General features: G+C 38.7%; 1 protein-coding gene across 1 annotated transcript in view; it reads right to left on the minus strand.

Annotated features, from left to right (window-relative positions):
- Positions 1–850: 850 nt before the first annotated feature.
- The window catches only part of LOC118333386 (AF4/FMR2 family member 3-like), a 25,190-nt gene continuing 472 nt past the window's right edge, over positions 851–25,568 (minus strand). Inside the window, exons 2-6 of the mRNA XM_035668994.1 lie at positions 23,363–23,483; positions 15,947–16,157; positions 15,473–15,904; positions 14,075–14,508; positions 851–961 (exon numbers count right to left, since the gene is read on the minus strand). Of these exons, the coding sequence (XP_035524887.1) occupies positions 851–961; positions 14,075–14,508; positions 15,473–15,904; positions 15,947–16,157; positions 23,363–23,483 (1,309 nt within the window). The remainder of the gene's footprint in view (positions 962–14,074; positions 14,509–15,472; positions 15,905–15,946; positions 16,158–23,362; positions 23,484–25,568) is intronic.

Here is a 25,568-nt window from a genome sequence, read left to right on the forward strand (position 1 = left end):
TTCCTGATAAACAACAGGTCACTTTAATGAATTCAGAATTAATTGAAATTAACATGTTGAAGTGCTTAAAGAACATCAAGATATGTTTTAAATTTAGCCAGAAGGACAATGCTGCAAAAAAAAAAGATTTTTGTGGAGAAGGACTAAAAGAGTTTGGCTTATAAGTCTCTTCTGATGACCAACTTGAAACACTATTATTATTTCTGGAGTTGATATCTTTACTCTTCCTGTCCTGTGCCTCTCTCCACTGTCTGGTATAAATACCATAAAACGTGTAAAGGTATAAGCTACATCTGCACGGGTTACCCAACAGAGTCATCTCAGCACCGTTGCAGGTGCCAGCGTTGGCCCGGGGCCCGGATGCTGACAGCCACAGAGCTATAAAATGAGGTGAGACCCGTGTGACTTCACAGGTAAGCTGTGTGTGTTTACACTGCAGCCAAAAGCACTGCTGCAGTATTTCACACCATGGTGGTGCAGACACACTCGGAGGACGACAAGTGAGCAAGCTTGTGACACACAAACACACACTACACACTTTTGTCATTCAAAGCATCCACACTTCTTTTAATCAGTGGGAAATTTTAACTAAAAGTTAGATATATTTATCTATTTCTCACTTTGTAAACCTCCCTCTTTCACCTTTGCACTTAATTAAGTGTTTCCTTTGTCAGTTGTTTTGTTCCAAACAAACATGTTGTTTCCTGTGTGCTAGAAAATGTGTAATTAAATGAACACTTCCACATCTCCCTCCTTGACTTTTCCTCTGTTGTCTCAGTCTGGCCCTACTATTCTATTGCTCCCTCTCTTTCTCTATCCCCCCACTTTTCTCTCCTTCTCCCTCTTTTACTCATCCTCCCAACTTCCTCTCCTCCCTCTCTATGCAGTTTAAGTCTAAATCAGGGGATTTGGGGGTGTTAAGAGCTGAGGTGTAAAACACCGACTGGTTCTCTGTAAGCTCCTAAGAGGAGAAAATAATCCAACACAAAGTCTTTTTCTCAACAGCAGCTCTCCTCCCCCCTAATCACCCTATTAGCTGCCTCTCCTCTCTCCTCTATCCTCCTCTCCTCTCCTCCTCTCCTCTCCTTGGTGGTAAGCAAGGGTCAGAGACCAAACACTTTTTCAATAAGATGATGATTCGGTGCGTGGAGTCTAATCATTTATAGACCAAATAACAGTCTTGTTAGTCATCAGTCTTAGTTGTTTGATTGAGTTTGTAAGTGTCTGTTTCTTCCTATATTAATGTTCATTCAAATCATCAGTGATGTAGCCGGCTGCACAACAATGACGAGGCATTTGTTCTGATTGCAGGATGCATTTTGCTCAATCAACCAATCACGCTTCATGTTTATTGATACCGAGCATTTCCATAAATCTCAGGCTCTGGTTCAGGCGAGGTTCATCTCTCACTGCCAGACTCCAATAATATCAAGGAACAATAAACAAACCTGGGAAATGCACAGAAATTGGCAGAGAGCGAGTGAGGGAGCCATTTAATCGTCTATCTTCCATGTAATCTCTCTGATGCGTTCTCCCGTTCGGTCTCCCCTAGAACTTAATAATAAACAGCAAAAGAACAGAAAATGTTGTTTCCTCTCACTTTCCTCCCCGGTCATATCTCTCCTCCCTCTCTCCTCCCCTCTCTCTGTCCCCAACACTCTCTCGCCCATCTCTCTCATCTTCCGTTTCTCACTTCCATCCTTCTCCCTCTCTCTCTTTTTTATATTCATAGGATTTTAAAATGTCTGTAATGGCCCTGGTAGATCAAAACACTCCTTCTCCCACTGTGTGTGTGTGTGTGCGCCCACTCCTCCTGTGTGTGTGTGTGATTTGCATATCGAGGCTATGCTCTGATTGGCAAACTGGCAACGCAGAGCCCAGCGGGGCATTTTTTATTAAAAGGCCCTACCACACACACACACACACAACACACACAAACACATACACAAAGTTAGGAGCAGCCACTGGCCTGTATCAGAACCTAATGAATAATACTAAAGAGCTAGCAGTAGGGGTTCTCCGTGTATTGTTCTGTAATGCCAAGAGCAATAAAGATTTTTATTACCATATTTTTATGGCCACCAGACATAAGCTGCTATAGAATAGTGGGACCAGTTTTTTATTATCAAGTTGCATATTATATTTTACTAGTGAAGATGTATAAGTATTAACTAGGATGTTTTATTACCTTAAAATCCTGGGGAATTAATATCGACAGCATGTCAATATCAATCACATATCAGCAATGTGTTCAGGACAACATATAAGAGATTTGAATTAGGAAATAAATATCTGGAATCTCAAGGAATGATCTTAAAAAATGAAGCCCCTCTTTTATTAAATTACATAAAGAATTTCAGTCAGTTCTGTAATGTATTATATGAAGTTGCCTACAGCCTCATAAGAGCTTGATACATGGACTTACCACTGGCACAATATAAAATAACTATTTTTTTAGAGGAGAGTGGGCAATCCACTTTATCTGGCACCATGTGGGCATATAAAAGAATAAATGTACCTCCAGACCCGGCAGCTCCAGCTAGATCGGAGGAGATAATATAGTGGGATATAATGAATAAAAAGGGCCAGAAGAAAATACTAGAAATGTGGATTTACATTTTCTCCAAATCTAACTGTGTATCATAGGGAAGCCCAAAGCGGACACGCTGGCAGTTATTTTTCTTAATGACGCTATCTCAAGATCACGAGTTAATTATTTCGTTATCTCAAGAAAACGAGCTTTGTTATCTCGAGATAAGGAGATAATCAACCCGTTATCATGAGAAAACAAAAGGTTGTTTCCTCTTATTACTTATAATGTTCATCAGAGATCAGGAATGCCATGCCAGCATGCATAGACGGTGAACAGATGTAGCATTGGTTCATCATAATGAACAATGCATGAAGGAATGACACGTAGCGTAACCAGTTGATATTCATTTTCACCCTGACCTAAATCAACCAGCAGCCAGGAAACAGGGCAGACATGGCAGGGATCTTTGAGCCCATTTCATTAATCTCAGTCTTCTCATGATATATTTTGTCGGTATTGCATCACATCGCCAGGAATTTAATGTCTTAAATTAACTCTCGGACGTATATTCTGGTAACAGTTTAGTTGTGAATCCTCCCCGGCAGTCAGGTGTGATCAAATTAACCAGATACACATTTTTGAGTTCTTAGTAATCATCCTGTTCCTTGTTTTTAGAGAAATTGTCTTGTTACCTCGAGATAATGAAAAATATTTACAAGCCTGACTGTTCTTGGCTTCCGTAGTATCATGCCTGTGAGACATATGAAACAATCCTCTCTGGATGCAGTTAGACAGCAATCAGTGCTGCAAAGTAACTAATTATGTCTACTCAAACACAGTGCTAAAGTACAATTCTGAGGTACTGATGCTACTTTATCCTCCTGCTTCCTCCACATTTCAGAGGGAGAAATTCTACTAATTTATAATTTATTTCTCAGTTTTTGTTACAGATTAAAAGTTTTGTACAAAACCCCCCGAGGGGTACCAAAAGCATTCACTACGTGTAAATTGTTTTTTGGTGATTTGTTTAATCGCAAATTTGTTTGGCACCATTCAAGTACAAAATTGTAAAATGTATTTATTTTTTACATATGTATTTAGGTTTTTTTGTAGATGGGAGGATGTCATACCCTATTCCTTATCTTCGGTGCGAACCAAAAGACGTTGCACCTTACCTGTTAGAAATAGCTTGAGTTGGTGGAGTGATACTCTGTGAGATAGTGATGTATTACATTTGAACTGCTGAAGTGAGTGAACGTGGAAGCCTCTGTTCCCGTGCTATTATTTTATTCATGTCCCCAAAGTAGTTTTCATGCAGCTAACAGTTCATGCAAACAGTAACCACCATCTCAATATCAACTAAAGCAAGTGCATAACAACATAATTGTGTGGCAGATGAGCCCTGTATAAAAATCAAATTTGATTATTGTAGTTTATATGGTGCTCACATGGTGCATATTCCTAAATTAAGTTGGGTTCAATCAAATTACCACAACTATCACAAACTGTGCAGCGTTATTTCAGCATATGAGTACTGGTTACACTGGACTTTATGAGAATTTGGAGGCGACAGAATAAATATATCAGTGCCCCCCAACAGGTTAATCCATCCATAATCATCTTATAAAATATGATGCAACAATAAAATACATGTTCAATAATAATACTTCAATAATATACTTTATATAATAATATAAGCTCCCAAATGAGCTATTCTGCATAAGAGGTTTTTAAATGAATTTGCTGCTGTTACATTTATTTCACTGTTGCTACTTTTACTTAAATTATTTCTGAATACCTCTACACCCGCTCATAATTCTTTTATTAAAATGTCACAGACTCAGGCTTTAAACTATGAATTAAAGTCTTCACTGTGTGAACCCATGACATCAGGTACATGCTACTGCTGGCACACTAAGCCCCCAAATCACTCCAGCAGACCATGTGGAAGCTGCAGTTAAAGTGCAGGGATTGACTGCTGCGACCCCTGGTCAACCATCACCGGGAGCCGCTGCGTGTCGAGCACTCGGCCCTGCCCCCAGCTTGAACCGCAGACCTCAGATTCACCGGCGTTGCTGGAAATTTTTAAATAGCAGCAGTTTCATCTGACCAGCCTCTTGAAAAATGTCCAATTCAGATGGTGTGAAGGGGGGATTTACTTAGTAGCGAGATGACAGCACTCTGAGGGGCGATAATACACAGAATCAGCCTCTTCTAGTGACAGCAGAGATCAATGCTGATCATTGCAGCTAATCCAGTCAACAGAGCTATAATGTTAATCCTCAGGGTAAACAGTTCATCTGAAATCATATTCTGTCTGTTATAAACGGCAGCACTATAACTAACTGCACTGTGGCAGCCGCAATCATAAAACCGCCATCCTGTGTGTGTGTGTGTGTGTGTGTTTGTGTGCTGTCTCTAAGGAAAAAGCAATCTGTGAAATGTAAAGAGAAATGTAGCGATATACTTTTGACTTTGTCAGCAATGTTTTAGCTCATACTGACATGCTTTTTTCTTTCCTTCTGCTTGTGCGTCGTCATATAACATGACATAACATCACCACCATTTGTTATCTAACCCCACATCGTTCCCATGTTCTCATTATCGCAGACCACATCATCTTGTAACAAACCTGAAGACGATCTCAGCTGTTAAATTATTGAACTTTAAAACCCACAGAGACTAGCCCAGGCTCCTGCCCTCTCTCCTCTGTGATCTCTCCTATCACGGGGCAGCTATTGCTGTGATGACACCCCAGCAGCACCTTGCTGATGGGAGACCTACCCTATGCTATTTGGCCAAAGTGTATTTCTCCCCAAGCACCCTCTTCTTTGACTTACTGCAGCCACTCAAGAGTAGTTTGATTCATCGGACTGTATTCTTTGTTTCTAGAAGACGATTTTATGATCATTTTATTGTCAGCATAAAAGCTAAATCGTCTCATCTCCCTCTCTCTGCAGAGGCAATTAGTCTGCTTTATGAAAATCAAATAAATTAAAGCATTAAAAAAGCTTTCATTGAGTCACAGAGGAGCTTTGAATTCGACTGATACAGTAGCACTACTATCTAGAAGATACGTGGTGCCTATAAATATATGACAGAGTGAATGGTGGTGTCATGAGTGTGTATATGCGTGTATGTCTCGGCCGTGAGTTGACAGGCTGCCTGAGGGAAAGAGAGGCCTGATGGGTATTATGCAAATGAAGCCAGCTGTTTGCTGCATTGGCAGACTCCTCATAACTCTCTTCTAGTTCTGGTGGAAGTGAGAAAATATTTTATCCCCGTTTCCCTCGTCGCCACATTCTCTTGCCTCTTCTTTATTTCCTCAGAGAAGGTATTTCTATATACAGTAATTTTATATACACCCTCCTCCCCACATTTCACCGCTATTCCCCCATGTCTGCCTGACGATCCATCTGCACTGTTACAGTAATGAATGTACAAACAGGGAGAGCTTCCTTAAGCATTTGTTGACTTCTACAGTAAATTATTCTGAGGCTCTGAATCCATAGCTCACTGAAAAACAAACACTTTTCCATGAATAGGTCTCATGTTAATTCAGAATTCTTTGGCAGCCACTGCAACTTCTTTTCAGTCAGTCAGTAGAAACCCTATATCCTCATTTTCGATCCAATATTTCCCTTAATTTCTCACTTTTAACCTTCTGCTACACTCCAATCAAAGAAGTCTGCCTGGTTAGTAAAATGTATTTATATTAAACTCTCTTCCCTTTTTCTTTCTCCGTCTGATGCCGTCTCATTCCTGTCCTTCCTCACTCACATAAATTTCACTGTGGTTGCAGATATCAGATAGGTGTTTCCCTTGTTACAAGGTTAAGAATCTAAAGAGATAATTTTTAGTGCTATTTAGTGTATATATTGTTTTTCATAATTTCCCTTATTCGACTGTCCCGATAATCGTGAGTGAAACAATGTCTTAAAGGTATAATTTCCGCATTGTTTATATAAGTTGTTGAGTTGTGTATTTGACATTATCCCAAATATTTTCAGTTCAAACTCAGAGAAATCTGTACTATTATATAAAGTAACAGTGCCTTTCATTGGTCACCCGTCAATGGCATCATATCCCCTTTAACTCCACTAGTTGCTATAACTTCTGAGGAAACACGGGACATGTAGGGAAGTAATGCTCAAAAGTGTCAATATTTTGTTAGACAGACACATAGAACTATGTACAACAGTTGTTTTTTTTATTTCCTTATCTATGTTTATTTTCATAAATATATATTATTTTCTTTTCAGTGTGTGTGAGAGGGGATTTGCAAAGTTTATGATATGCAATGTACTGAAGAACTTATGTGTATTTTATAAAAAATAACTACCTAACTAACTAACTGCCAGATTGAGGCATCTGGGCATGAGTATGTGAGACAGACTTCAGTTTATATTCATATTAGGATAAGATAAAATGTTCCTTCATTGATCCCTGCAGAGGAAATTCAAGTTGGCACAGCAGCCAGCGCCACGGGGGAATGTGCAAGGATGTAAGAAAATAGTACCATGACCAACCTCAAAATACAATAAAATATAATAATAATAATAATAATAATAATAATAATAATAATAATAATAATAATGTCAAAATGTTTTCTCTAACAGTAAGTGTCTGTGTTTATTGGAAATGCAGTAAACACAATGGCATAGATTTCATTTTTTTTCCTGTGCCATAAAGAAACAAAAATACTTCCCTGGTATTTTATGAAATATATTGATTTGAAGGTAAGCAAAGCACCTTATAGAACTGGCTTATTTCAATTTATAACGGGAAATCAATGTCTACATTCAACAAATGTTAAGAACTGTATGATTGCATCATATCGCATCGAATGGCACTCAATCATTCTGTATTAAAATGCACAGCCCCTCAATCATATCGTAGCCCACGTATCGAGATACGTATCGGATCGTCTTAGACACCCTTACTATTTAACCATGGCAGCAAAATCTCAATGCAATGACTCCACAAGTGTTACCAATAAACCAATAACCAATAAACAACAGCTGAGGCTGATTTGCACTGACTTGTCTAACTCAAAGATGCTTGATGAACCGAACTAATTTGCTAATATGACATCATCTGGCACCTTCCAGCAACACTTACAGCTGCTTTCCATCAGCGTCGTCAGTGACACAGATGCCAACATTACGTGTTTAACCTACCAGAACTAAAGTTAGTAGCTAAAATATTCAAAACTCTTGACATTCACACCCTTTTGCACTTCGTTCAATGTGTAAACTGAAAGAGAAAGGACAGTTAACTTGTTAAATCCAAGCTAAAATACAAAATACATTTGACTAAATTGTTTTTTGCACTGTGACAACTGTGATTATTTTTTATTATTTTATTTTAAGCTTGAATTACATCACACTAAAGGTCCAGTGTGTAGGATTTAGTGGCATCTAGCAGTGTAGTCGATGATTACAACGCCCTCGCCTCACCCTCCCATTCCAAGCATGTAGGAGAAACTCCAGTGGCGGCAAAACTCGATAAAAACACAAAAGGCTAAATCTGCAGTAGAGCCAGCGTTTGGTTTGTTCATTCTGGGCTACTGTAGAAACATGGTGGTTCAACATGGTGTACATGGTGGTAGAAGAGGACCTGCGCCCTCTGTAGATAAAAATGTCTAATTCTAAGGTAACAAAAACACAGCAATTCTTATTATCAGGTGATTAAACACTAACGGAAACATACCTATTAATATTATATTCCATTTCTGCCAATAGATCCTCCTAAATGTTGCACGCTGGACCTTTAAGGTTTCATACTGCCTTTTAAAAGTGGTAACATCTTTTCTGCTTAGCTGTCCCTACATTACCTTTTCACTATATAAGTGTATTCTGCTGCAGAAACCAATTTTTGCTGATACATAAAGAACTTTGACAGACCTTACGTTAGAGGGCAAGAAGCTTAATGTAGTACTGAGCAAGTGCATCTGAATTCCATTTAACCAGCTTCTTAGGCTGACATCCATTTTTATGAATGTATATTCCCATGTTCACTTTTATCAAACCAGTGTGTTATATAAAGGCAGGATCTTTTCATGCAAAAAGGCATAAATGAACGCTTTCTCTGAGAGCAGAATTGATTTGGTTGGTGTTAGCCTCATGGTGATTACTGACTGGAGGTCTTAGTCTACCCTGCTTCTTATTTACTGCTACATTAGTGGTGAGGCGCCGTGTGCACCTCTACACACGCCTGACGGAAACACCACAGCAGGCCTTCAAATCAGTGTGAAATTACATCAGCTCTATACTTTGAACTACATGTAAATGAAACTTGTCACAGTGCTGTTGGAAATGTCACCTGTCACCTCCATGTTTACCTTCTTGCAGCCTCGCTGGCAGGGCCTCACAAATATATTTGTACATCCACTTGACTTGAATGTTGTTTACCTGAATGAGAATGTAGTGGAGACTGTAAGCAACTGAATGTCACTAAAAGCATAGTGACAGCTTTACTTCAAGTGGAGCTAGTGTTTCTGTAAAGCATAAATATTTATCTGAAGTGTTTTCTTCTGCTTCTTTTTCCCGTTCGAGGACAAAAGATACGATTTTTCTTCTTCTATCAGAATCCCATTTTTGTATAATCCCGTTGAATTTATGTGACCTAATAATACCTAAAGATTTATAAAAAAGTATATTTCGATGTTATGTGAATTTTGAAGACAAAAATAGACCTTTTTGTTGATAATTTTGTCACAAATTAAAGGTTATACACAAATATACTTGCCACTAGATGTCGCACTAGAGCACCAGCCTCTCAGAACAAAGCCAATGGGTAGTATTAAATTTTACCTATCAGATAATAACACTCTTCAAACTGGACAGATAATAAATAAAACTCAACACAACTGTCTTTGTTAGTCTTTCCAACAATAACCAAGGTAGGTTGGTCAAACTAACCATTAATTTATAGAGTTAAATTAGCCGTAAAACGTAACGTTGGCTAATCCTTTAAAGTAGTTAAAGTCCACTAAAGTGCTTGTTTGGAACAAACAGTCTCATATTATAAATGTCTGACAACATTACGGAAAGGATCCCTACAGACCTATACCTTTAACCAGAAACAGCTATAATATTGTCATACACCACCAGACTCCGCAGACAAAAGCAGTAATTTTATGCATATATCAACACAGGCAAAGAGAGTGTGACGTTATTCTCTGCTCAGGACGCAATGACTTCAGATGTTTGCTGCTAAATGAATGTTCTAAATCTTATATATATAACCTTTAAAGCTGCAATTTTTTTAAAACAATGGATGAAATGACTACATGTAATGTGGACAGGGTCACTCGTAGGGACAATCCCACAAAGAATTACCACCTGACTCAGCAGTTCCCCTCAGATCTACCATGCATTTTACCATCTTTCAGCTCAGTGTTTTAGTTTTACAGCCTGCAACTTTACTGTTTCGGTTCAGTCTCACTGCTCTCATCAAACTTGTATCCAGCCTCAGCAGGAGCTATCCCCAAGTGGTCAAAAGAGTAATTAATTCTGCTTTAAAGGCCCTGACAACCCATTCTCTTATAGTCACACACTAATTTCTCCCAAAGTTCAAACTATTTGGGTTATTTCACATTTGAGATATCTGTCTTTTCAATGGTATGAAAAGGGTTAGAAAAAGGTGACGTCATGTACTTCAACCAATCAGGATTTAGCAACATCTGAATGACAGTTGTTCATCAAATCTGATTAAACCACACCTACAAAATGAAACAAGATCAGTGTTAAACTCCTAATAAATAAGTAAAGATGCTTTTATTTAAAGTCCTCCTCCACTAAAAGATATATGTTTTTCTGCTTGTTCGTACAGTTTGATATTTGAGATTCACTGTGCAGATCGATGTATGTGCAGAGTTTGACACTAGAAGGATGTTGTCACGTTCATCAGCTGAAAGTGGAAAGTTTCTCTGTGCTCACTGAGAATCAGATCTTATGGGCGGGGCCTACACACATGATTCGTGACATCCTGTCCATCCTATGTGCAACTTAAAAAAGTGTGATGTAGAAACTTGAAGGAGTTTAATGTAGAAATTTTACTTTTTTTTTGCAGATCAGACACACATTATTGTTCAAGCAGACTATTTGTACTATGAAATGCGTGAAAAGAAATGCTTAAAATTTGAAGTGAAGTTTTCGAAGGCTTTAAGTGTTATCTTTGCTTATTAATAATTCTTTATTCTTCTCTTTTTGGTTTGATGCATTTGACACAGCAGATATCGACATGCTGTTGAAACCACAGTAATAATAGCTAAACATCATAATAACTCAAACGGGATCATTCTAAGGTAAAATCATGCAGTGCCTCACTTTGAGCTGCCGACAGCAACTAAATGTGTGTCCAGCAGTAAATTTAAGCCTACTGTAACTGTTAGGAAAAGATCAATAGTATTACAGTACCCGTCTCTCCCTCCCTCTCTCTCTCTTCTCTCTTCCTCTCTCTCTCTCTTCACCACACACACAACACACCACACACACACACAGACTTGGAGTAACAGGGCTCCAATCAATAATTCTAAGTGCAAACAGGAAAGCTTCACAGCAGTTTAAAGGCTTATTGCCACACAGAGACACACACACACCCTTAACATACACACACAAAACCTCTGAACACTCAACAACAGAATTGTGAGCAACATATTGAGTATTTCAAACACATTCATGGCACCTGAACTAATTTGAAAACCGTTAAATGGAAAATCAATCACGCTGATTCACTCCACAGGAATTCCTTTTATTGGTTTTGCATTAATGTAACACATTAGGACCACCGTTACTACACTTTCAGTTCCCACATTCACTAATCAAAGGGTAAAACGTGGACATTTTCTATTTAAAAATTCCATATTTTCCTGAGTCAAATTTCCTGACTTCTTGGTGGATTTTTCAGATGATATTTGACATCAGAGTAGAAAATTATATGTTTATTGTGCAAATAAATAGTTTTTTTATGTGTTTTGACTATGTATGCTATTATGTTGCCAAATAATTGTTGATCAAAGTTTCATCTTGGATAAATAATATTATCTAATCTTTATCCTATAAATACTCAATTCTACACTATATATACACTGTGTGCTTAATGGAGTAATGTCACCTTCATGATCAAAGTGACAAGTAGCAACCTTTAGTCACATTAGAGAGAGAGGATCATGGAGACACACTGCTGTCTGTAGTATTCCTATTAATATTCCTGTAATATTTCAGCAGCTTCTGTGCTCCTGAAAATAAGCCATCGGACCAAACCACCTCTGTAACAAAATATTTGATGTGAGACATGACTACAGATACACTTTTTACTATAGATGTTTGGTGTAACCATTTTAATCGTTGGTGGTTTTATGTATATAGAGACTGTTGGCAGTTCTAGCATACGCCATGATAAACACTTAATTTATTTTCAGATATTCTGAATTTTATATTTTAGAAAAAGGGCAATAGTCTGGAAACACAAATACACAAAACTCCTTTTTTGCATACTATCTAAACCTGGAAATTACTAAAATCAAATTCCATATTTTTTTTATACTGTGTAGGAACCCTTGTTGTTTTCTGGTATAAAATGAGCATCAGGCCTCTCTGAAGTCTTGTATTTGGTGTCTGGTTCAATCCTCTGATTTGCTGCTATTTGCTGTTTAAGCTGCAGAACACATCCAATAACTCATCTAACCAGAACAAATACAGCAATGATAAGGTGCTGTAATCAGTCAGTCATTGTCTTCCTCTATCCCTCCTAACTCTCTCTGCCTCATCCCCTCCACCACCCCTCCATCTCCCATCATCAGTCTCCCCGCTTTCTCCCTCTTTTCCTCCCCCTCAGTCAGTATTGAGTTTACATTTTCCTTCCAACAAACTCTCGCCAGAATAAATATGAGAGAAGTGAAAACTAAACGGTAAGCAAGCGATATCCATGGATGTGTGGGTGAAACAAAGTGAAAGAAACCACTCACGGCCATGAATGTACTTTCTGTCTTTCTCACCCTCCATAGGAAAGTTTTGAAAGTAAAGTATATTTTAATTTTGTCCCTGTCTCCCCTGTCTCCCTTGCTTTCTCCTTCTCAGTGCCATATGCTCAAAGCTCCATCTCGGGCTCATTTGGAGTGCTACACACACACACACACTAGCTCTATCAAAGCACAGGAACAGCTGGCTTGCTCGATATGGATGACTACTCGCCTGTCAACCAGTTTCACACAGCACACATACAGTACACAGACACACACACACACACACACATCATAAAGCCTGGTGTTTCTTGCTGTTTTGAAAAGGAAAGTGAGTGAGAGATAGATAGAGAGAGAAAGGGAGGTCAGGGAGTAAGTGAGTGACTCAGAGAGTGACGTGTGGAGGAGTTTTGTAATGTCAGTTTCATTTGACATTACAATTAGCTTAATGTGTAAATATTCACCCAATATATCATTTATGGAAATAAAACACAGTGCTGGATTTGAAAAAGAGAGAGTTGCTGTCGTTATCGCAAACCTGCAAACATGCAGTCGACCCACAACATCAGAAGCCCAGACAGTATGTGTCACTGTTATCCAACTCAACCAAACGCTCATGAATACATTTTAGGTTCTATTTTTGTCAGGTGTCATTTATATTCTTAGAATAATGTTAGGTGCCTTTAAGGAAGGAGGGGTTTATATTTCAGCATTCATGTCTCCAGCATAAGTAACACTGCATTCAGTTATTTAAATGCTAATTCCTTGGAAAAAAAAGTTTTAATAATACATGGTTAGATTATATAAATAAATATATAAACTATGGTTTTTAAATTTGTTTTTGAGCAATTAAACTATATTTTGGCTGTCAAAATAAAAAATCAAAGGTGCATTTGTCATTTATATTTATTATGAATTACCAAAGTTGTTTATGTTCCAAAAATGTTTCTTTCAAAATTGTATGTATTTCCTGTTGAAACATAACGTTACAAAAAAATATTGTCCATTGGTTTGTAACTTTTTAGGTTTCTTTTTTTGTTTGTTTTGTCTCTGTATGATTTTGTTTGTTTTCGTCACATTTGGTTGAGAACCCCCTTGAAAATGAAACAAAGGGTTATTCCTCATAATCAAATATATATGGAAATATTATAAAAGCGTTTTCTTTATTTTGGAAGTTAAGAAATAAATTCTTTATTTAAGAATATTTGTTATCCCTGCTAATCACCCTACTAATCTTTATTCAGGGTGTCTGTGGGGACTTGCGCAGTCCTAAAAAGTCTAAAATCCAATAATCAAAATTTTTGGCCTTACAATGTCTTTAATATGATATTGACCAGGCTTAAAAAAATGATAGGTTTAGTGTAGCTAACAATACTTTGTATTTTTCAGTCTCTATTTGTCTCTATAATGTTTTGGGGAATCTGTATTGATCATGCTGTAACAACTACAAGACAAAAGCAACATGGAACCGATACCAGTTTTCCTTCATATGCATACTTTTTGGTCTAACAAGCCTCAACGTACACCGGCACACCATTCATTACTAAACTATGTATGGAAGTTTGTTCCCTTACCTCGCCTGCGTGGCTAAGACTCAGTTTCGGCAATTTATTCTTCACATTCCCGGAGTTTGCTCCGAAAGCCTGACTGTTGTTAAATCCCTCTGTGGCCACTAGGGGGGGTTTAAGCTGGGGAGAGTCACTAGGCGCCTGGTCCTGGCCATCCATTGGTCGAACATACGCTGTGGGTTTCTGCTGCACTGCGATCGGCTTCCCTGATAGGCTACCAGGTGGGAAGGTGGGGGTAGTCAGTCCAGAAGTGGGAGTGGTTAGACCAGGAGTAGGCGTCGTCAGAACTGATGTGGAAGCCAGCGGGGAGGACGATGTAGACAGGTGAGAACCTGTCTCAGTTTCAAACGGGGAGGATTTAAAATGTCCACCATTTTCTGTGTTAGTGGAAGACTTAAAATGGCCACTATCGATGGTGGAAGATCGAAAATTGCCACCATCTGCGTGAAGAGAAGGAAAAAGGAGAAAAACCAAAAAGAAAGTGAAAAATAACCAAAGCAACACCTGTTATTGTAGAATATTACTTTGTGCTGCACTGTCAAAATCTAATGAAGGTTGAATGCCAAGAAAAATCCCTCTCCCAGATGGATGGAGCCAATCACAATCAAAGCAAATTATGTGTTGCTTGGTGGTTTAGAAATCAACTGAAAGATGTGGTTATCATCGGATGCAGATGTTAATTTTCATAAATCCCGCCCAAAAGGTGATAGTGTTTTGCACTGAAATTATTCATAAGCACTCATGGTTCCAACAAGTACATACAACATTTTCCATGAATATCAAACATAAGAAGTCCCTTTTTTGTTGTGTGAATGGCAAGTTTGATCAACCAAATTCTGAGATATTCAACACTGGTAAAGTATAACTGCACCCCTTAATTCTGATAGATCCCCTCTCAGTAAATCTAAAAAATGCATCAGAGACCTGCAAAGGACAGCCACAAGATCTTGACACGGACCGGAGTGATTGAGAGACTGACTACCTTTAGTGTAACAAGAAGTCAGTGCTTGTAGTCAGAGCTTATCAGCAGCTGCTGTCAGACTCTCCGTGTCTGCACTGGAAACAGAAACGCTGGAGCTTTTACAGTCACTAGAAGCACATTCACAGCCGCTTTTAAAAGTTTCTTTGTGATACCTGTGTTGTAGGTAAGCTTATAGCTTATATATAACTCTCCTGTGCGTGTGTCCGTCTGTGGGGAGACTGTCAGTGTGTGGGACCATCCCATCTTCAGGAATTTAAGATTTAATGCTAAGCTAAACTAAACGGCTGTTGGCTCTAGATTTATATTTAATGTACAAACATGAGAGCGGTATCAATCCTTTCATGAAACTCTTAAATTGAAAGCACATAAGTTAATTCCCAAAAATGACCTAATTCTTTGAAGCCTTGCTATGTGGGACTCACCTGGGAGAGGAAGGGTCTTGGAGGGGTGGGAAGAGTGCCTTCTCCGAGAAGAAGAGGAAGAGGAAGAGGAGGACGAAGAGGAGGAAGAAGGGCTTGAGTCTCCTTTCAAACCGAGTTCATCTTTAAGCGAGCTAAAGAGTTCTTCATGCCTCTGTTCCTCTAATAAAGTCATTTTCCCTCTTCCACTTGCAGCTGCTGTAACCTGCCCCTGCCCATTCTGTCCTAACCCCAGAACAAGGCCTGTTCCTTGGGTACTCTGTCCGTGGCCTGCCCTTGACCAGTCCATGGAGCTCCGTGACTTTTTCAGATTCTGATGTGGGACCGTTGTGGTGTTTGACGACGTGGTCGAGGCAGGAGGTTGCATGGAAGTTGAAGATGAGGAAGATGCATTTCCCATCCTTTTGTCCCCAACTCCTCCTTCTGCTGCTCCTCCTCCTCCTCCACCTCCTCCTCCTCCTCCTCCTCCTCCTCCACCTGTTCCTCCTCTCAGGGCTTCGGTGAAAAGCTGGGACTCCATGGCGGGTCTCTCCGTCGTTGAAGTGGTTGGGGTCTGCACATTGTTGCTGCCTTTGGGGATTCCCACCAAGTGGCTCTGGTTAGAATGGCTGGTTAACAGGTCTTTCATTTCTTCGTAGGAGCCCAGCGTGTTCTGGACGCGACTGGCCAACGCATCACCTTTATTAGTCTGAAAGGAGAAAAGGAAGTAGAAAAAGACAAGAGGGAGAAAGAGAGACTATTAATTAAGTCTTCCATTTTTCCATTTCTCTAAGCTTGATGAAAAGCCCTCTTTATTCATCCGAAGAGGAACAGTGAGAGACGGATAGGGTGACCACTGACCAGACATCAGGATGAGATGATTAATTAAACACACGCCACCCTTAAGAGGGTCCAGTCCAGGCTGGAGCAGTAAAATTAATGGGGCAGGAATCATTATTAGCCTGACCCCAGATTCTCAAGCAATCATCGCTTGGAGGACAGTGCGGGTCTTACTGATATACGACGGTATAGCACCTTCAGCTGCTACGTGGTAATGCTGAGATGTTCCTCGGAATAGCTCAGGAGTACCTTTTGTGTCGGTCACTGACAGCTTCTTTAATGATGAAACTACATGATTTGATCATTTGGCATTTTTCAAAGGACAAGGGCAATCAGCAGCGGGTTCAGCAGTTCTATATTTGGAACCAAATTCTTGCAAAAAGCCATGAAAGAGAAGCAGAAAGTGAAGACCTGTAGATTTTTATCCATTCTGACATTTCTTTTCTACCTGAGCAACAAATTGTGAAGCAAATATTAATCATGAGTCAAGTCTGAATTATGCAAGATCTACAGCCTGTAATTTAATCGTGACATTTCATCATGAATAACAGACAATTGATGAACACTGGAAACACTGATTAAGATCAATGTTAAATCTGGCCCTGTAATTTTACATAACTTTTGTGGTTTAGTCAATAGTATTTGACAGCCTGTAGTCCAATCACGCCCGTGGCAACATGGAGTGGTGGCGTCAGATAAAGCCACAATAGGTTTAAAGGTTGAAACATATTAGTAGGAGTGAGTAAGACCCTTTATCTAATTTTCAAGACAGGGTGAAATTGCCTGTATTTGGAGAGGTTAATGAATTCATGAATAATGAATTTATGTTCATAGGAAGTAGGTGCTTAACTAATCTTGGGTAATATTTCTGGAAAGAGGATGAAGTTACATGTAATAATAATGAATAATCTCCACGCTGATTGTAGTGGAGCTTAACACTGATCATGCAGATCTGTGTGAGGCTGTCAGGGTTGATTTACTTTCACAGTGGTCAGAAGAATAAAATCACACATCTTGTACATCACTTGTTTTCCTATGCAAAACAGCTTCAGTCAATAACCAAATAATGCTGTTATAACAGGCAATGATCCATGGAGAGGTCTTATTGCTCAGGAGGGAGTTCTGAGTGTGCGTGTTTGTATGTGTGTTAGACACTTCACAACCTTACAAATTAGTATAACACCACCCTTGCCTTTGCTCTAATGGAGGACAATGTAAGCATCATTTGATGCTAATTGTTATATTGTGATGCCCTTTTTCATAATCAGATTGGTTTAACAGTTTATGAACCGAGAAAAACTGAAATGGATGGCAACCTTCACACAACCTCCATGAACACTGAAGTACCAGAAATTTTAAGTGTGATCTGCCAATTATTTCTTGTTTAACTGATTATCGTTTAGTCTATGAAACATCCAACCGACCAATATATTGGTTGACTAACATATCGGTACTGTATTGGCGTATATTTGCTATGAAGACAGTTGTATTTCTGGTATATATTACAAAAAAATGCTTGTGTTAATAAATTGGTGTCACTGCAAACATCATCCAGCTTTTTGCACTGTGATGTATACTGTGGCAAGCAGCGCAGAATAAGAGAAAAGCAGCTCTCAGCAATGTCAACTAGAACTGGTTGACAATATATATGTTAAATTATTTAACATGTTAAAGAATTTTTAACATAAATATTCTTTAATAAAGTTAATTATTTAAGAAGGCAGCCTTCTGAGTACATTTGCAGTGTCATATCAGTGCAAAATTGGTGCACAATCTGCATAGAAAAGGTCTAATTTCATTCCAGCTCAATGAATTCAAGTTCATCAGTCGGGCTCTAAAAAAGACAAGAGTCTTTATCCATGCTAGCAGCTCTGTGAGGTTGTACTTACAGATAAGCATGCTAATACGCTCACAATGACAATTCTAACATGCTAATGTTTATCGGGTGTAATGTTTACCATGTTTATCTTCTTTTAGTGTTTTAGCAAAACCTTTAACCCTTTTTTTAAACGTGCAAGTTATCATAATTTAACCTCAATGTCACCAAATTTCATGGCAATCCATTCAACAGAATAGACATTTCACTCAAAGCCAGATCTAGGTAAACCTTTTGGTGGCACTAGAGGAAAAATCAGGGAACTACTTAACTCATTAGCATGAATATCTGTATCGGTAATCCATCCCATAGTTGTTGTAAAGTATTTTAGTCTAGATAGAAGTGGTGGCTCTACAGACAATGCCATGGCTACTGAAATTATTAATGAATTATCAAAATAGACACCAATCAATATTCTCTCAGTCAACTAATTGATTAGTAGGCTAATTGTTTAAGCTCTAGAGTAGAGCCCAATTTGTGTTTGATGAATTCCTTGGGGACCTTATGTGACCACACCTTGTTACACTGAGTGCATTTGTAAAAGATAATGGATGGTTCTGTTTCACTCAAAGTTACGGACCCAATCTCAGGGATTATCTAGCAGCTGAAACATGACTTCTCCTACATTTGCATGTATGTCCACAGAAACCCCATCTCATATCTCTGTGACTGGAGGCAACATTCATCTATTCTATCATGTCTTTCTTCACAGTATCCTTCATTTTTACACCCAAAGAAGGAAAACCATGAACATACCTAAAAAATGAAACAGGGCAAATAATCAAGCCTTATTTACAAAAGTTTCATATAAGAAAGGAGAGAAGTGCTTTCAAATAATCTTAACAGATGTAATTTCTGTGTGTACACACGCACACACAAACACTACACACCGTGGCAAGCCAAAGTTAGCTGTGAATAAATTAGCCCATCTCTTCTCCATCTCAGGCTCATGAATAAAAGATCTGGTGGCTGAAGAGGAACAGAAAACACATTTACAGAGAGGCAAAATGGAAAACAGAGGAGAAAGAGAGGATGAATACCTATGTGTGTATGAGTGTGTGTGAATAGATCATCCCAAATAGCTGCTAACAGCATAACGCTCTTTAACAGGATTAGAAGAAGGATTAGCTAATAGCTGACAGAGAGTATGAATACTGGAGAGAGGAAGAGAGAAAGACAGAGGGAACTAGAGTGACGGACACACGATGGATATACAGGTACAGAGAGAGACTGATGGAAGAAAAAAATGAAGACGAGAGAGCGGGAGCGATAAAAGTTCTATAAATCCTATGTGATAATGAAAAAGGGCTGATATGGATCTCTAAGGGAGCTGTTCAGTAAGTTCAGTCAGCACTTAGACACAGAAAGTGCAGAGAGGTTGTAGAAGCTGTGGTAAATCCACTGAATTGTATGAAGTAAAGCAACACCCTCAAAAATGTAAAAAAAAAAAAAAGGAAAAAGAAATTGTTAGTGTGGCAAATAAATCAGCAGAAGAAAGTGGCAAGGTCTGCCAAAGCTGTTTTTCAAGTTTAGCAGCACTGAGAGATAAACTGGGAACCTGTACGGAGGAAAAAGATTAGTTGGAAAGAGCTGGAATACGAAAAAAGCAAACATGTTGTGCCCCGATGAAAGATGCAGTCAAACCCTTTGGGCCAGTCGCTTATGAGATGTATCATTGCTCCAAGATTTCTAAGATTTTTTTGATTTATTTTTACCTTCAATTATAGTCCTATTATAATAATAAGCTAATTATTGTTATTAATTAATGAGAGATGTAGAAACTATGTGCACAGAAGCATACTTCTGTCAGGTGCTGGTACGTGAAAGAATCCAAAAAGGGTTTGATACACACAAATGAGTTACTGTATCTAAATTGTATAATCACACTTCTAATAAACTTAAATGACCAGTGTGTAGGATTTAGTAGGATCTATTGGCAGCAATGGAATATAATATTCATAGGTATGTTTTAAATTAGTGTATAATCACTTGATTACAGGAATAGTTATCCTTTTTTGTACCTTAAAATGGAGGATCGGCTCACCAATTCTTTTGTGGGTTTCACCCAAAGGCACAGCAGTTTTCTCCAACAATGCTTGGAAGGGGAGGGTAAAGTTAGGGAGTTTGAATCAAATCCTCACACTGGAGTTTTAAAAGATAATAATCTTATATTATATTCTTATAGAGGGGTCCATTGTAGTTATGAAACTGACTCTGCAGTTCCCCTCAACTGTAGAGAGCATATAAGCATCTTTCAGCTCCTTATTTTGGTTTTATGGACCAAAACGTACTGTTCTGGCAGCTGACAGTCTTACTTGTCGAGATGAAATTATGTTTTAGTATAAGATGAGTTGTGGCTGATCATTGAACCACTATAGCACTATACTTTTTGTATTTGTATGTATATATAAAGGGCTCATTTTAAGCAGAAAACACATAGATTTTTATATTCAGTTGATTATCAATTAACATAATTATGACTATTATATTCCATTTCTTCCAATAGATTCTTCTAAATCCTACACATTAGTCATTTATGAGCAGATTACAGACACTTTAAATGTTAACCAGCCCTAAATTGAGGTTTATGTAGCTTTTGATCACATGAATCCTCTATTTCACCTCCATAACCTCCACCTAATTGATGATCATGCCTGATTAAGCACACCTGAAACATGAAATTTGCTCTCAGAATACGTGCAGAAAAACTAAAAAAGAAGTAGAATAAAAGTAAAGAAACGATCTCCAACCACTTCAATAATTTAAACCCCTTAAAGCAGATGCCAAAATGCATCATGACCTCAAAATACATCTAAATAGCAGCAGTGGTGTGAAATATCACCCTTCACACAGCCCAGTCCGCTGTCATCCTTGCGCTCGCCTCACATACACACATCTTGACCTCACCTCTGCACCATTAATTAGTTGGAAACAATTAGTTGGAGTATGGAGGCACCTAGGATTAGATTCATTATCAGAACAACCTCTCCTGTGCTGCCGTCGCCCCCGAAACCCTGAGCAGCGTCTTAGTGAGAAGCCCCCGTGTCCTCTGCGTTCAGACACAGCAGCAGTTAAACACATTCTGTCAAGATTCAAAGCCAGTCTGTCCCAAGGTCGATACACTTGGCGGCATAACCAAGTGTTGAAGTGCCTGGCGGTAGCAAATGAGAGTTAACAAACCAAAATCAATTTTATACACAGGGGCAGGAGAGTGTCAATGGACTTCATGCATGGCTAGTTCACTTTCAGCTAAAGAAGAAACAAAATAATGGCATCTCAAGTGCCTTAGATCAGAACAGACCAGAACCTTATGCTCGGGGATATTACACAATTGGCCTCAGGAGGACAGCATGAGAAAAAAATGGTTACAAATGATCCATAGGCCATCATCTGCTTTATCACCCACAAAGACAGCGCTGAAATGCATTATGGTACAAAAAAATGTTTGGATAATTGTTAGTTAGCAATAACAATTCCTTTCAATTGATTACTTGCACAAGGCAAAACTGTCTCGTATGAGCCTAAATCACAAAGCGGGGCTGCTTTAGAGGAGAGTGGCCCATCCTCGCTGATTAAGACGTCGTAAATTCACTCCATTCGCCCAAATGAAATTCTGGTGTCAGGCATGTCCATTCTCCTCCCGCGGAGATCAATCAAAACTTCACAGCGAAGTATAAAACTGTCTCCTAAACAGCAATGAGAAAGCAGCACTCGGCCTAAAGAATCACAGCTCAGCCAGGTTGTAAAGCTGAGTGTGTGCTGTGTGTAGATTACTGACGTTCGCTTACAGATTGCTTTTCAGATTGTGTTTCAGTCTTTAAATTTAAACAGATAGACAGTTGTAAAATGTGTTGTTTTAGATTAAAAGTGAAAAAGTTTCTCTCTTTATGAGTCAGATCAGAAGACTGCGGTGTTGTTATCTATGGAGCTGGAAGGCAAATAACCTATTTTAAGCCCTATTCGGACGGGATTAACATTACAGGGAGAGGTGGGGAATGAAATATTCACTGTGCTCCTCCGTAATTTAACTCATCATTCCAGAAGGCATTTTAACCGTCAGGAAATTACAGGATATGGTTTGTAATAGACATGGACTTTCAGCAGGACAAAGTCAAAAGCCGGAGGGAGGGACGTGAGGTAAAGATACTGCGTGAGGTGAATTTTCTGTGTGAATTCTGAGGTGAATTAGACTCTTTCTCTGAGTCATAACACAGTCAACATTCAGTGTGACATACACTGACTGAGGATCAGAAACGCTCATTAAATTGCTTAGAAATCATAGAAAAAAGATGTTGCTTGTAACTACAGAACTTGACTCATCAGAACCATCGTGTTTTTCTCAGTATCAAAGTAATCCATTTGTCTGTACATCCATTGCACCCCGCTGGGCGCAGTGCAAACAGGATGCTAATAGCTAATTCTGCATACTTTTAATGGTTCCAGTTTCCCACAATGTAAACAAATATATAAAAAAAGAAAAAAAAAGAACAAGGGTTCAAAAGAGAATTCCAGCACTCAAAGCCGACATTACAGCAACACATTTACATGTTTTTTTAAAAACTTTTACAGCGTCTTGCTCGCCTGACAGCTTTAGCTTTTCATCTGTGGTCATTTCTGTTCCCAAATACGCCTATATATGCATGTTAGCATGTTTCCATCCATCAGATTAGCAGAAACATTTTTGGCTTACTAAATTTTTACACAGAAGTGAAATTTAAATAAATAAAACAAAACGACGTCCCTATAAGAAAAACGAGCGAGTTAGCTGAAAAACACGAGGTAATTGTGGCGGTAATTATTACCAGGGTGGGGGTGAAAAATTACCCACATATGCATAATGTTAAAATCACCACGCCCTCCTAAAATAAATAGACCCAGACCGTATGGAGTTTCAAGCAGTGGGAAACAGCTAACACAGCTAACGTTAGCGTGGGTAACTCTTAAGTCCAAAAAATATATATGTTCTATTTCACTCATTTCATTTGTACACAAACAGAAATGTAAAAATGTTCATTTACTGCTTTAGGTGGAGTTACAAGCTGTAAATATTTCAAACTAACAAACTTCATGTTTTTATTTTATGCACAGTGTCTCAATATCTCAATGTTCTCATCTAATGCTTCAGAAAGAAAGCAAATAAGTGTATTTCTGCAAACTATGTATACATTATTAACTATCCATTAATCAACCACACTTACTTTATAAGGTTCTCCAAAAAGGTTGAATCCAGTTGAGAACAGGTCTTCATCCTGTTGGACCTCCTGGTTCCTCCTCTCCCACTCTCTCCTCTTCAGGGCGCTGCGCTCCGACTCCAGATGACTGGAAGGACACAAAGAGAAAGGCTTGTTAGCATCCCCCACTGAGGCCGACACATTGCCAATGAGACCTGCTGGTTTCTAATGAGTATTGCTAACAATTTTTGGGATCTGCGAAGGGCTTTGGCTTAAATTCTTTTCCTGCAGTGTGATTAGAGAAGCTGGGTAGCTGGTAAAGGAGAATAACAGGGTAAATCATGTCATTGCATTGTCTGAAAATGACTCAAATTCCACTTAACAAGCAAGTAAGAAAAAGGAAAAATGAGGGTAAAACTGAATCTTTGTGTATCTTTTAAAGTGACAGCAAGAAACAATGGTTTCTGTAAAACAAGAGGAAAAGTAATGTAGGTAAAAATATCCAACTTGATTAATGGAGCTTAATGGTTTGTTTAAGATAACTACTAATATTTAGACATAGACGACTTATCAAACCTGTCTCTCTCTCTTTGGATATGATACGGTTTCCTTTCCAGTCACTATTTACCTCACTTTCAACACATGCCGTCTTCCACCGAAACTAATATCCAATTAATCCTTTCCCTATTAAACACATAAACGGTCACATAAGAGTTTTCTGTCTCTTTCAATCAGCTCAGCACCGAGGTTGCATATTTATTTTTACTATTTATCTTTTACTTGAAACTACCACAAAGTCCTTATTCCACACTATACATTTGGTCCTTATATAATCCACTTCTCAAAGCTAACGCCCATTGATTATGCCTCGTATCTGTAACTGCAGGAAAGTTTGATTAAAAAGATCAGCCAAAGACAATATACTTTAAGATTCATGAGGAATAGTACAAAGTTATATATTCAAGATCAGAACAAAGAATGGATTTAAATATATTTTAAAAGACATTTTGTGTATATTAATTACAACAAAAGTATTCCTTTGTACAGCCTGTGTTATTTATACTGTGGAAATAGGAACAAGTCGACCGCAGAGGCCAGAACACAACCACCGTAAATAATGAAATTAAATGAATGTCTTAAATCTTTATATACCAACTCACACAAAAAGCTGAATACAGCACGGACAATAAATTGTGTGTTTCTACAATATTAGCCAGAGCTTGAAAAGGCAAGCCTTTTACAGGTTTTTCTTTTTATAATAAGGTCAATATGATGTAACATATACCATTAGCTGGGTACTTTCATTCATGAGTGCATTCATTTTTAACGTAGGTGGGCCCTGTGGGAATTGAAGTCCTAATCCAGGCAGTGTTTATGACACGCTGTACCCACTGAACCACAGCACACTGCAAAGGACAGATACGTTTATGTCCTGTCACAGTGTCATTGGACAGATCCCAATAAAATTTGCTTTTAATCTTTCAACATTCCTACACTACGGCTATGAACTATGGTTTTCTGTCTTGAAAGCCAGAATTATTGCTTGTGGAAATAATTCAAGATAGCCTCTTGTGGCATAAATATGAGACAGCTGACAGTAAACAATGATAAGAATGATTGGAAGCAAGGGAGAGTGGTCTGTGGGGAATAAAGAGGGGGGTGAAACCCAGGTTTGTGGAGCATTTTCCTTACATAACCATGTATTTTTAGCTAAAATCTCCTTTCACTGCACAGTTACCGATTCACCCTGCCCTCCTAAACTTTTTCAGTCACCAGCCTCCACTGAGAAAATCTACAAGCTGGCAGCTCAAACTCGAATCTTAGAAGTACAAAGTAGTGTGTGTGCATATGTGAGTGTGTGTGAGTACAAGTTATGCCTGAGGCTGTGGCCCGCTGACCCAGGAAAGGGCATCCTGTTTTACCACATCCACCGCCGAGAGATGAGACAGGCTGGCTAATTAGCGATCAACACAATTAAAAGAGACTTTTTCTTTTTCTCTACCAGACCTTGCCTTCAACATTTAATCCGTCAGCAAAGATGTGAGTGGGAGGGAGAAAGAGCGGAGAGGCAATGAGAGGAAAGGGGGGGGGGTAATCACAGAGACCCATGGGAGGGAAAAAAGACCCAGTTTCAGGGCAACAGACAGTTTCTTAAAAGGGAAAGAAAAATAACAGAATGATGAAAGACAAAGTGGAGGGATGGGGAGAGGAAGGTAGAATGGGAAGAAGGGAG

Source organism: Morone saxatilis, unplaced genomic scaffold, assembly GCF_004916995.1.
Source record: "Morone saxatilis isolate NCDOM2014 unplaced genomic scaffold, NCSU_SB_2.0 Contig22, whole genome shotgun sequence".
Lineage (NCBI taxonomy): Eukaryota > Metazoa > Chordata > Actinopteri > Moronidae > Morone > Morone saxatilis.